The 13,693-nt window shown below is 40.6% G+C and overlaps 1 protein-coding gene across 16 annotated transcripts in view; it reads right to left on the reverse strand.

Moving 5' to 3' along the window:
* PAM (peptidylglycine alpha-amidating monooxygenase) overlaps nucleotides 1–13,693 on the reverse strand; it is a 123,278-nt gene that overhangs the window by 74,641 nt on the left and 34,944 nt on the right. For all 16 annotated transcript variants that reach the window (XM_032675213.1, XM_032675222.1, XM_032675220.1 and 13 more), the window contains exon 2: nucleotides 124–642. In XM_032675213.1, coding sequence (XP_032531104.1) covers nucleotides 124–215 — 92 coding nt within the window. In that variant the 5' untranslated portion in view covers nucleotides 216–642. The remainder of the gene's footprint in view (nucleotides 1–123; nucleotides 643–13,693) is intronic.

The raw sequence follows: 13,693 nt of genomic DNA on the forward strand, positions 1-13,693 counted from the left end.
AAAATTCCTAGCAATGAGCAAAACCAAACAAATACCATACACATTTTAATCTAGGACATGCTTTTTCACACTTTTGTAATACCGTGACTGCATGCATTCATAACATTTTCCTGCATAACTCACCTCTTGAAGATCGAAAGCGGGCTTCTGAAACCCAAGCAGATGTTTTGAAACAGAAGAAGCAGTATTAGCAGGTTGTTAACGAGGCCAGCCATGTCCACCCTGCTGTTTCTGGCCTGATTAAGTGAGCAGAAAAAGGGCAGCGTGGTTCTATCGGCTGTGATCCTCACAATTAGGCGGCGGCAGCAGCAGCAGTATCATTTCACCACTTCATTATTGTGTGCTCTGCGGGCATCCTCCAGCTGCTGACAGACCATCTGTCTTGGAAGGTGATGCGCTGTAAATCAGGAAGGTGGATGATGCTATGTTGTCTCTATTATTAGCTGTAAAAAGCTGTTGAAGAATCTTCCCTTGCAGACAGATGACAATGTACTTCTGTCCACTTAGGGAGCTGAAAAGGAGTGGCGCTACTGGTGCTTTCTGCCCACGTTGTGCAGTTAAATCTGCATGTTCCTTATCAATCCACAGCGCTGGAGACGTTAAGTGGCATCACAGAAACCAGCATCAGTCATCCTTCAGAACCTGTAAAAATAGAAGCAGATAACACATTACAGCACTAGTTCTTCAGCAAATCCCTGTTGAGGCATTTTAATACATTGTGAGTTCTTTCATAAGCTTTTGCCCAATCCAAGTAAAGACTGCACTGGTTCTATTGATTCCTCCTGTCCCTCCCCTTTGCTCCATACAGGGTCGGAAACTGACACATTCAATATTGATAAACAAAAAGTACTCTCAAACATATTTCAGATGATAGGAAGAAATATAAAAACCTCCTCAGCACACAAAACACAAAGCATGGAATATTTCACACATAAAAACACCAGCACAGTGTGGTCTACGAGCAGCAAAAAAAGGGTCAAACACTGACATAGCAAGAATCAAGGTTTGCAAATTTTATCAACTATCACCAAATGTTTCTGCACATATTGCAGGTTTGGAGAATACTTTACTTTTAATTCAACATGTAATAAACCATTATGTCATTAAGGTATCTGTTTCTTATGCACTTTAGTTACTTCTAATATCCATTTCAGAAAACTTATACCTACAAATTATTTTTGAAAATACTGTAACAAAAACTATTGAGATCAGACTACTTACATTAGTTAAGCAGTTTTCTATCCTTTCACATACTGAGGTCGTATCAGCATAAACCACTACTCTCCTTCCTGCTTTAACTTCAACTATTCCTCCCCATTCTAGTCAGTACAATATTTAATTTCAAATTTTTAAGGTTTTTTTCATAATTATGCTAGAAAATCACACTGTCTTACTGAAGATGTATAGTAGTTTTTTGTGGGGTTTTTTTTTGAGAATTCCAGTTTAGGCAGAAGGAAAATGTCAAGTCATAATAAAAAATCTTTAACATGTATTATGTATTAATTCTTCTAAGATAAATACTAATAAGAAAAAAAAACCTCCCAAGCCCAAACATCTCCCAGCCCCTGGAACACATAGTCAAAATACTGTTATAAGGTTGAAATAAAAAAGCAGGATTCTGACATGAAACCAATTAGAATCCATGTATTTTAGGAAAAACTCCTTCCATTTCAGGGCACGTGGACCAAAAAGGCTTCTTATAAATCAAAAGTGCTTAAGCATACAATAAGAAGCCACGCTGGCTAAACAGCGACAGAACTATTTGCAGGATTTAAAAATCTGATCACATTAATCATCATTAAACTTGCAAATTTTATTCACTGAAGGATGGCACAAAAGATTCAGTCACAAACAACTAAAAATAGACTTCATATTAGTTTTCAGCTTGCCAAAAATATGTCAAAGCTGTCCAAAACCACTTATGCAAGCAGATGATACAATCTTAATTCCTTTTTTAATGTAAATTTTCATGTCTCCACTTTTTTGATCTAAACAATTTTCACTAGTGAACTATGCAAAGCTGCAAAACATAGCATTGCACAGGACTGTGCTTAAGATGAAAACCAAAATCACTTAAAAACAAACAAACAAACAAGCAAAAAGACAAGTGTGACATGCTGACATGCTTCACAAAAGCCAAGACAACTATAAAAACAGAAGGCTTCATTACTTTTTAAGGTGTATCTACAAAACAGTAGCTGTTCAGTGTCTTTGTAAACCATCTGACCAGAAGTTCTAATATCTTTTTTTATTTGTATTATGCAACAAATTGTGTCTTTTTTTTCTAGACCATACTGCAAATGCACTTGACAAGTAAGAACTCTGAAGAACAGACGCAGGAAAAATACACTGAGTTTTAACATATAAAGAATTACAATATTCTGATTTTGGTTTTAATATGAATATATATTTTCAAATGACTAGAGCAAAAAATAAATGCTTAATTTTTGCTGGCTTTACTAAGTCTGAGATTGGTTACATCAAGTCTGCTACAAACAACTAGCTGGTATACAATTTAATAAAGGAAATTTATTTTATATAAAGGAAATAAAGGAAAGGAATTGAGAAACTAGATCACTAATAATTCCCCTTCAACTGAAATATGAAGTTTTCTTTATAACAGCTTTCAATTCTCACTAGAGAACACATTTTAATGTTAGAGGAATATGTGACAACTCATGGCTTTTAGAATGCCAACCATAAGAGTGAGGGGAAGAGTAATACTCTGAAACAGTCTAAGAAAGCAAAGAATTTAAATCTCTAGTGAGATAAATACACATATGCCTAACATCTGACAAATACACATATGCCTAACATCTCTACGTTCTACTTAAAACCAGTCCAATTTCATCCCCAAATGCTTTTTAAGTTTTATCAGCTGGATGAATATGAAATGGATGAAAGTTTAATGCACCTGGTACTTCGGATTAGACAACTGCACAAGCAAATTTTACATTTAGAAGAAAAGAAGAGGGGAAAAAAAAAAGGCAGCACTATCTTGAAGCAATTTCAATGTAATTTTAGGTACCATGCAACACAGAAGGATATGAGATAACAAGGGGAAAAAGTGAGGATGAGAGATTCAATAATAAGATTACACAATTACTTAGGTTCATTATGTGGACATCTAGATACCACTGTTATGTTTTCAACTTGGGTAAGAGATCCCAAGGGAACAGAAGTAGTGAAGTAAAATGACATAATTGATGACAAAGACTAGAATGAAAGTAGAGAAAGGGAAATGGAAATTGGATTGGGCAACGTAAGCATGGTATTTTATCCCACATGCCCCTCCCAGACACAGCAAAAAACAACTGCATAAAACAAGAGAGTAAAGAAAAACAAAAGCAACTACCATGAAGACTGAAGGGGGAGGGGAGAGAAGGAGACGAGGGGAGAGTGGTCAAGAAGCTGAAATTCAAAATAGAATAAAAAATAAACAATATAACAATTTAATGTCACACAAATTAGAAGTATGTCTTTTAAAAGAATAGCAATTAAATTATTAATTTCTAAAAATCAACTACAGAAAAAGAAAGCTCTGTATTAACCACAAGTTCATAAAGCACATTATAGTAACCTCCTTCTTGAGTTTAGTCACTAGAACATTTTATGTACAGTATCAAGTGAACAAGCCAGAAGCAGAAACCACACCTTTAATCATCACTACCTTTGAAGAAAAAACAAATTAGAAGATGATTGAAATTCACAGAGATGAACATGCAACTCTATCACAGATGATAATTTCTCATAGTTTAATCCCTTTTCCTGCTTCTTATGCATTGAAATCATGAAAATGAGCAAGGATTACTTGAGCTCTGTCTTCAGCCAAAGCAGAGTCCTCATTTTGTTTTAGGCAAAACATCATGCTTAGGCAACAATTGGGTATACAAACAATATCGAGTTCCAACAAATGAACTGCAGCTAGGCCTCCAACTTGAAGTACTTTGCTTCTAATAACACAGGATAATCAATATGTAGTGGGATCATCTTATGGATTCATTAATGCACTAAATGCAGCCACTTAAGACACTTCGGTCAAAGATGCAGAGAAAAATGTGTTTGGCAAGAAGCTGTCAAATTAGACAACATCAATAAATCCTCAGTATCAATAAAAAGCATCTCACAAAACAGGTACCTAGTGGTTGGGAGAGCAGTTGCCAGAAACAGAGGTATGTAATGCAGATGACCAGACTGGGACAAGTGACTGATACACCAGATGGTCACGCTGCTACCCAGAGGAATCTGACAGGCTGGAAAAAGGGGCTGACAGGAACCTCATGAAGCACAACAAGGGGAAGTGCAAAGCCCTGCACCTGGGAAGGTACAACCCCAGGCACCAGCACAGTCTGGGGGCTGTCCAGCTGGGAAGCAGATTGGCAGAACAGGCCTTGGGGGTCCTCATGGAAACCAAAATGAGCATGAGGTAGCAGTGTGCCCTTGCTGCAGAGAAGGCTGTATTGGATTTACGTGGCAAGGTTTTTGTAATGGGAAGGCTACAGGGGGTGGCTTCTGTGAGAAGCTGCCAGAAGATGCCAGAAACTGTCCAAGAGAGGCAGTGCCAGCCGGCTCCAGGACAGACCCACCACCAGCCAAGGTCGAGCCCATCAGTAATAGTGGTGGCACCCCTCGGACAACAGATTTAAAGAAGGTGAAAAAGTTACTGCACAAGAGCAATTGCAGCCAGAGAGAGGAGTGAGAATATGTGAGAGAAGCAGTTCTTCAGACATCAGGGTCAGTGATGTCTGAAGGGAGAGGAGGTGTTCCAAGTTCTGGAGCAGAGATTCCCCTGCAGCTCCTGGTGAAGACCATGGAGAGGCAGCTGTGCCCCTGCAGCCCATGGAGGTCCATGGTGGAGCAGAGATCCACCCGTAGCCCATGAAGGGTGAGCAGTTGGATGCCCAAAGGAGGCTGTGAACCCATGGGAATGCTGTGCTGGTGCAGGCTTCTACAGGACCCGCAGTCCCATGGAGAAAGAGAGTCCACCCATGACTGGAGCAGCCTGTTCCTGAAGGACTGCAGCCCATGAGAAGGATCCACATTGGAGGTTTGTGGAGGACTCCCACAGGAAGGACTCCACACTGGAGTAACGGAAGGAGTTCTCCCCCTGAGGAAGAAGGAGCAGCAGAGACAATGTGAAATGAATTGACTGTAGTCTCCATTCCTGTGCTGCTGGGGGGGAGAAGGCAGAGAATTCAGGATTAAAGGTAAGCCTGAGAAGAACCGAGGGGTAGGGTGAAGGTGGTTTTAAGATTTGCTTTTATCATTATCCTGCTACGGTTTGACTGGTAATAAATCAAACTAATTTCCCCAACTTGAGTCTATTTTGCCTGTCATAGTAACTCATGAGTGATCTCTCCCCATCCTTATCTTGACCCCTGAGCCTCTCATTATACTTTCTCTCCCCTGTCCAGCTCAGAAAGGGACTGACAGCGAAGCTTGGGTGGGCGCCTGGTGTTCAGCCAAGGCCCACCCGCCAGAAAGACCAATGGTATCGTTGGCTGCATTAGCCAAAGCATTGCCAGCAGGTCAGTGAAGGTGATTCTTACCCTCTACTCGGTGCTGATGAGGCTGTGTACAGTTCTGCATTCCCCAATACAAGAGAGACATGGACATATTAGAGAGGTTCCAAGCAAGTGCCGCGAAGATGATGAAGACACTGGAGCATCTCTCCTATAAGGACAGGCTGAGAAAGCTGGGACTGTTCACCCCAGAGAAGAGAAGACTCAGGGGGATCTCATAAAGGTATAGAAATACCTGGAGGGCGGGTGCAAAGAAGATGAAGCCAGGTGCAAACTTGTTCAATATCTTTATCAGTGATCTGGACCAGGGAATCAAGTGCCCACTCAGCCAGTTTGCAGATGACACTGAGTTGGGTGGGAGTGTTGATCTGCTGGAGGGCAGGAACACTCTGCAGAGGGATCTGGACAGGCTGGATTGGTGGGTCGAGACCCACTGGATGAGGTTTAACAAGCCAAGTGCCTGGTCCTGCCCTTGGGTCACAACAATCCCAGGCAGTGGTACAGTCTGGGGGAAGTGCCTGGAAAGCTGCCCAGCAGAAAAGGACCTCCAGTTGCCCACTGCAGTTGTTGGCTGTCTTGTATTTTCCTCTGCATTTGTTCAGGAAGATGATGCCCTCACCCCTGCCCACCTCAGCAGTATGTTAATTTTCCATCAGATTAACCGGTCAATGTGCTGGCAGGCAACAGCTGGTCACCTCTCACAAAAGAAAAGGTGTAAGCATACAGCTGGGGCTGTAAAGGATCCCCTTGTTTTGGCAGCAATCCACACTAGATTTGGTATAATATTAAAAATAATTACTTTTAATATTATATTTTAAAATTACATTTTAAAATTATATTTTAATATTTAAAATACTTTAAAAATGAAAGTGGTAAGTTTTAAAATATACTTTGACTCTTGGTTTAATTTATAAATTTATATTTTGCAAATTCCTGTCTTCTGCTACCAAAACATTTTTCAGATATGAATACTCAAAGAAGGAAAATAAAAAAGAGAAATATGATTGGTCTTAATGTTTTTATGAACCTTCTCCAAAATTTGTTCTACTGAGCATAAGTACAGTGCATATTTTAAAAAGCAATATTTCATGATAAGAAACCTCTTGCCCACTCTATCAGAGGAAGCACAGTATTTATACATTCAATAAAGAACTGTGACTTGAATTTTCCTGTATTATAGAAGTGAAACTCGATTCATCCTAACAGGATTTATTCTTTGAATGCTTTCCAACATTCAACAATTAGACATTGTGTATTTTTTCCTGCTTAACTAAAAGTATAAAATGACAATTAATATTAAGTTCGACTTAAAAGAATGTTTCATAAGGGCAACAGAATCCATGAAAAAAAGCTGAATGCCTGTATATCTGAACTTATTTTGAGAGATTTTGATGACTTGAAAAGCATTTTTTATGGGTTTTCTACTGGGAAAGTACGTTCTACTTACTATCTTAAGACAGACTATCTGTACCAAGAAAAATCAGTAAAACCAAGTCCTTCAAATGCTCTGTCAATTCAGTAGATATGGTGAGTTTTACCTACTAAACAGCACTTTTTTGTTGTTTTGGGTTTTTGGTTGGTTGGTTAGGGTTTTTGGTTGGTTGCTTGCTTGCTTGCTTTGGTTTTTTGTTTTGGGGTTTTTGTTTTTTTGTTTGTTTTTTTAATGAACTAAAGTTTTATACAGAGAAAATAGAAGGAAGAATGAGAAACAGAAGATGAAGAACTGTCATTTACACTCAGCATCTCCCTTTTGGAGATCAACATAGTCACAATCCAACTTGCACGTTCCTAACTGCTATAAAGAGAAATCATAAACTCTATCATCCCAAGCCATAAGCAAACCCTGTTCACTAAACAATAAAGGAAACTTCAATTGCACTTAGTAGGCAACTCATACAGCACTAGCAGTCATGGAAATCACAAAAAAAGAAAGTAAGGAAACAGGTTAATGTTTATGCAAAATAAAAACAGGGACATTATTTCCAGGGGGATTGAGAAAAGGAGTTTATTGTCCTCTCCTAACTTATAGAATATATAGATTTTTTTTTTTTTGTGAGCATCATAAAATGCATGAGAAAACACAGAAGAATCAAGGCAAGCCAAAAAACCCTCACAACTCAAAGTGTCAGGATTGCTGTCACCCCAGGCTCTAAGCTCTACAGACAGCTGCCATACTCAGCATTTCCAAGATGACTGAAAGGGGCAAACTTAAAAGTTTAAGCAAACTTGAGTTTGTCAGATCAGCTTTTGGAATTGTTCATTTTCTAACACTGAGTGAAAACAGAACAAAATGTGTAGGGAAAAAAAAAAAGATGCAAGAAAGATTTAACTACTACTTTACAATGCAATTAAACTTACTAAGTAGCCCTTGCTTATACAGTTCAAGAGAAGATTTTTCCTCATTTTCTCCATTGCTGTACTGTTAACTATTAGTTATAAACTTGTTTAAGAATGAGGAATTGTACTTTTTTTATTGAACAGAAATATGTAAGCAAACCACCAAAAACTTCCTTTCCTGCTCATATTAATACAAATATTCTTGCATTAGTAAAATATCAGGAGACCTCAAGCAGAAATTTACTTTTACAACCTGAAACAAATGCATAAAAGTGCTTGAAACACTCCCTATTAAAACAGTATCATACAAAACCTCCTCTTCTTCTTTTGGGAGTCACAGACATTTTTTCAGAAGTCTGAAGACACAACAGCATGTATTCATTTTTTAATAGCATTTGGAAAGCATTTTATTCACAATAAATCACCTTCTAATCCTTCTGCTTTGACCAGGTATCAAAACAGACAAAATTTTCTTGTCAGGGAAGATCAACACTTTTTACAGAAAGACAACATCTTAGCAAACTGCTAATTTCATAGAATGAAAAAAATTAACGAGCTGGATGGTACTAATTACTTGCTTAAAAGGCAAAAAGCATAAGAAGCCCCTGCTTTCATTTAACGTCCAGATCACTATCATTAGCACAATGTAATAAGAATAAAAGTCCACTGAAGTGCCCTTTGTTTTCCCTCTGTTATGCAAAAATATAAAATATTAAAGGAAAAACGTTTGACAGAATTAGGGTTAGCCTCACACGATACAGCAGATGAGAGATCATTTCAAATACTTACGTTCAATTACACATTACATATGAACTATGAATTAAATTCATTGCATGTTCCTTCACTAAGGTCATCAGATCAGGGTGGGGTAAGCAGCAGGGGGGAGGGGCTTCTGTGAGAAGACACCAGAAGTTGCCCCCACGTCAGACAGAGCCAGTTCCACCCAGCCCCAAGATGGACCTGCTGCTGCCCAAAACTGAGCCTGTCAGCCAACACCGGTGGTGCCTCTGCTATAACATATTTAAGAAAAGGTAAAAAAGACTGCACAGCAGCTGAGAGAAGGGTGAGAATAACTGAGAGAAACAACTCTGCAGACATGAGGGTCAAAGAGGAAGGAGGTGCATGAAGTGCTTCAGGTGCTAGAGATGAGGTTCCCCTGCAGCCTATGGTGCACACCATGATGAGGCAGCTGTGCCCCCACAGCCCATGGACATCCATGGTGGAGCAGAAATGCATCTGCAGACCACAGAGTGCACCATGCTGGAGCAGGTGGACGTACCCTGAAGAAAGCTGTAGTTCCAGAAAAGGGGAGAAGCTCAGGGAGGACTGTCTCCCATGGGAGAGACCCCACAACGGAGCAGGAAGAAAGTATTATGAACTGTACAGATCAGGGGGATGAGGCAGAAGAGTTGAGAGTGAAGTTGAGCCTGGGGGAAGTTGGTTGTAGATGTGTTATTTCTCATTATCCTACTCTGTTTAATTGGCAATAAATCATATAACAGAATATCCTGAGCTGGAAAGGGACCCACAAGGATCACCAAAGTTCAACTCCTGGCCCTGTACAGGACTGCCCCAAGAATCACACCATGTGCCTAAGAGAGTTGTCCAAATGCTTCTTGAACTCTGTCAGCCTTGGTGCTGTGACCACTTCCCTGGAGAGCCTGTTCCAGTGCCCAAACGCCCTCTGGTGAAGAACCTTTTCCTAATATCTAACCTAAACCTCCTCCTGACACAGCTTCAGGCCATTCCCTCAGATTCTGTCACTGGTCACCATTGCTTACTAATAGCTTTATATCCTTCTTATATTGATTGTGTGGTACCTAAAACTACACACAGGGCTCGAGGAGAGGCCATCCTAGTGCAGAGCAAAGTGGTACAATCTCCTCCCTGGCCTGGCTGGTGATGCTTTGCCTGGTGCCCCTCAGGACATGGTTGGCCCTCCTGGCTGCCACTGCTGATTCACATCTAACTTGCCATTGACCATGACCCCCAGGTCCCTTTCCACAGCACTGCTTTCCAGCACTTCATCCCCAGTCTGTACACCCAGGGTTTCCCCTATCTCAGGTAGCAGAATCCAGAACTTTCCCTTGTTGAACTTAGTGATTGCCCAGCCCTCTCACTTGTTCAGGTCTCTCTGCATGGAGACTCCCTGTCTTCAAGGGAGTCAACAGCTCCTCTCAATTCAGTATCATCAGCAAACTTATTTAGTGTACCTTCAAGTCCTCTATCCAAGTCATTAATGAAGATTTTGAAAAGCACTGGCTGTAAAATGGAGCCCTGAGGAACCCTAACTAATGACGGGTGGCCAGCCTGATGTCACCCCACTCACTATAACACTTTGTGCCCAAACTCTGAGCCAACTGCTCACCTATCACATGATGGATATATTTATCCAGTGATCAAGGGGCTTGGTGGACATGATGTCTACCCAAGGTCAATGCACCACATATGGCTATTAGTCTGTTTTAAATTGGTTCATTCTAACCAAAATCCGTCAGGGTGTGACAAGGTGAGCAGCTGAATCAGAGAGCACAGACAACAGGTGATGGAGCACAGCTATTGCTCAGAGTACCTGTGACTACAGCCGTATTACACCACTGCAGAACCCTGCAGGTTGCTCACTGTCATCAAATAGGACATTCCTTTCTCTCCTCTCTTCCTCTTTCTGCCCACTGCAGAGACAGGCTGGCTTCTGTCAGATTACTGAGTTGGAGTGGCTCCTAAAGGTACTAGATGAACATGAGCACTGGAAAAAGGAAAGAAACACCATTGTGTAGCTAGGAGCCAGGACAGCAACAAGGATGGGAAACACTTCTAATGTTAGAAAACTACCAGCTCTCCTTGGCCATGCAACTGTAATGCACCTTTATGCCTGTTGTTCTACAAATGGTGTTTGCTTGTTCTGTACACCATCCTTATGAGTACACTGCAGTGATTACGTCCACAGTTCCTATTTGCTCAACAGGACACTGGAATGACCTGCCAATGTAAATATTATCCAAGGCAACCCCCCACATGCACCCTCTGGAAAAACCCACCTAAATAAACCTTACTAAGTAATGAAAGGTATGGCTACTAGAAAGAAAAATGAAGAACTTTTTTTCCCCCCCTTGAATTGCATGCCTCTTAAAAGCCATTCCAGGTAAAAATCTGGAATATCTTCCCATATATCCGGCCTAAGCGATGTACTTAAACTGATATTTACAACATCGTATCTCCATAAAAATCACAAGCAACTTCAATTAATGAAAATAATTCAACAGAAGTTTGTTAGAGTTCATTATAAAAGTGATGCCCTGGTCTTTCTTTTTTCAAAATGGCTCAGATAACAACTTGAAAACCAACTCAATTAATGTAATTTAGTGTTCATTAGCAATTGAGCAACATAAGATCCATACTAAAAGCAGATACGTGAATTCTCAATTATTATAGCCCTTTTTATGACAAAATTTATCTAGTTAAATACATTTTCAAAACTAGTATCCATGAAAGTAAAAGAAAGAATTCTGTAAACATCAAAATAACACTAGAAATGAAGCAACTCTAGAGACACAAATTTTCAGTATCACAAAATGTAATAATGCTAACACTCAGGTAACTGAAGACAACCAAACAGATGAGTATTTCAGCAGAACAGGTCTTAATGCTTATGTGGAATTTTCAGAAAGTAAATAGGTAAGTACAACACAATTACCTGTGATTACACTGGCACTAGGTTTTTCTCTGAAGTGTCTGTATGCAGATGGAATAGAGCAATAGTATATACTAGGACACAGAAGGATAACCAAGAAGCAGCCCAGGTTTCTTTGCCAGAAGGCTCCATTACACATGGGAAAATAAGAGTAGTTCACAGGAGAAAACAGAAGAAAAACTAAGAACACTGGGAAGTGAAGAGTAAAGGAAAGAAAAACAGAAACCAAAACCAATGCAAGAAAGAAATGCTGAGAACATACTCTATGACTTAGTAGAAAATGTGCAACTCCATGGCAAAGTCAGTAGAAAAGACTCCACACCAGAGCAGGTGAACATGCTCTAAAGGAAGGTCCAGCCTGTGGAGACCCCAGACCAGAGCTGGCTCCTGGCAGGAGCTGTGTCCTGTGGAGAGGTACCCATTGTTACTCAGTCCCTCAGCCAGATGAGGAGTTGTTTGGTAGAGGTTCCAGAGGAGATAAAGGTCTGAGCCACTAATGGGCCAAGGACTCTTCTACTTTTATCTGTTCTCTGAAAACCCACACAGGAGCAGAGTGACCCAGTGAGCATCCCTGCTCATGAGCTCAGAACACCAATAATGCAATTAACACATGAATAGCGAGTGGCTTTTCCAAGACTCATTTGTCAAGGAACAAAGAAAATTATGGGCACAAGGAGTCAGTCTCACGAATACTTTTCCCATTGTAAGCAACCTGATTATGAGTAAACCACTTAATCCATAAATACAACAGCCTAAGTGAGCCGCCTTTGAGCTCTCTCTGCTAGGCAGTGTGGCTCCATAGGGGTTATCTCCCCTGGAGCTGGGCCACCTCTCAAGGTAAAAAGAGAGACGTTTTTACCAAAGGTAGGTCTTTGTTAAGCGACTGATACTGCACATAGCCTTGTAGCATGATAGCTTTGATTTGTGTCTTGGTAACTTTGAATCATTGTTCCAATAACTGTGCCATACAATAATAAGAGTGAACGTGCCATCCAACTTATGTAAAACATAAGATGTTTTACAACATCTTATTAATATCACTTTTGCTAAAACCTTTGACAGGGGTTCATAAAGTGAAATCAACCATTCACAACACTCATAGAGGAGCAGGTTTTCAGGAAGGACATGTGGCTCTGCAGGAGGCTCACACTAGAGCATTTTGATCTGGAAGAACTGTACCCTGTGGAGAGGACTCACATTATATCAGTTCTTGAAGGACTATATCCCACAGTAGAGACCCCAAATGGGAGAAGGGCAAGGGGAGGAGTTCAACGTTAAACCCTAGGGGCTGGTCCAAAGGGTAGAGATTCCTAATGGAAACACCTTTAAATTGTTGTAACCCATGAATTGAGTTGTATGTTATAGGAAGTGCTATGGCACAGAAATTCCCTGAATCAGTGGCAGACAAGCTTCACACGAGGCAGTGCAAGTGCAGCTGTGACCTGACCTGAGCTGGCTTTGGTGCCCAGTAATGCTACAGGACATACCACCTCTCCTGTTCAGAGTGACCACCACAACAAATGGAGCCCAAAGTCCTGGACTGAAAGAACTTGGGACATTTATGGGTATTTTACAGGGGTAAAACAAATTGGTCCATAGATTAGGGATCTGTGAGTATATCAAAACACAGGAAGTGGTGTGTGTGTGGATAATGAGGATATAATGGATAACATAAGACCTGAGCATGATATATACAGTATGGAATTGGGGGGGGGGGGGAGGTGTGTGTACTGATTTTGGCTGGAATAGAGTTAATTTTCTTCAAAGTAGCTTATATGCTTTAAAAGAGCTATGTTTTGGATTTGTGACCAAAACAGTATTGAAAACACATGGATGTTTCAGCTATTGCTCAGCAGTGGTTACACAGAGCCAAGTCATTCCCAGCTTCTCACACCACCCCACCAGCAAGGAGGCTGGGAGGGGACACAGATCAGCTGACCCTTGCTGTTCAAAGGGATATTCCATATCACATAAGGGAGGACTGGGGGACACCTGGAGTGATGGCATTTGTCTTCCCAAGAAACCATCACCTGTGAGCCCTGCTTCCTGCAGGTGACTGAACACCTGCCAATGGGAAGGCAGAAATTAATTCCTTATTTTGCTTTGCTTGTGCATGTAGGTTTTGCTGTCCCTATTAAACTGT

This window comes from Chiroxiphia lanceolata, chromosome Z (genome assembly GCF_009829145.1).
Source record: "Chiroxiphia lanceolata isolate bChiLan1 chromosome Z, bChiLan1.pri, whole genome shotgun sequence".
Lineage (NCBI taxonomy): Eukaryota > Metazoa > Chordata > Aves > Passeriformes > Pipridae > Chiroxiphia > Chiroxiphia lanceolata.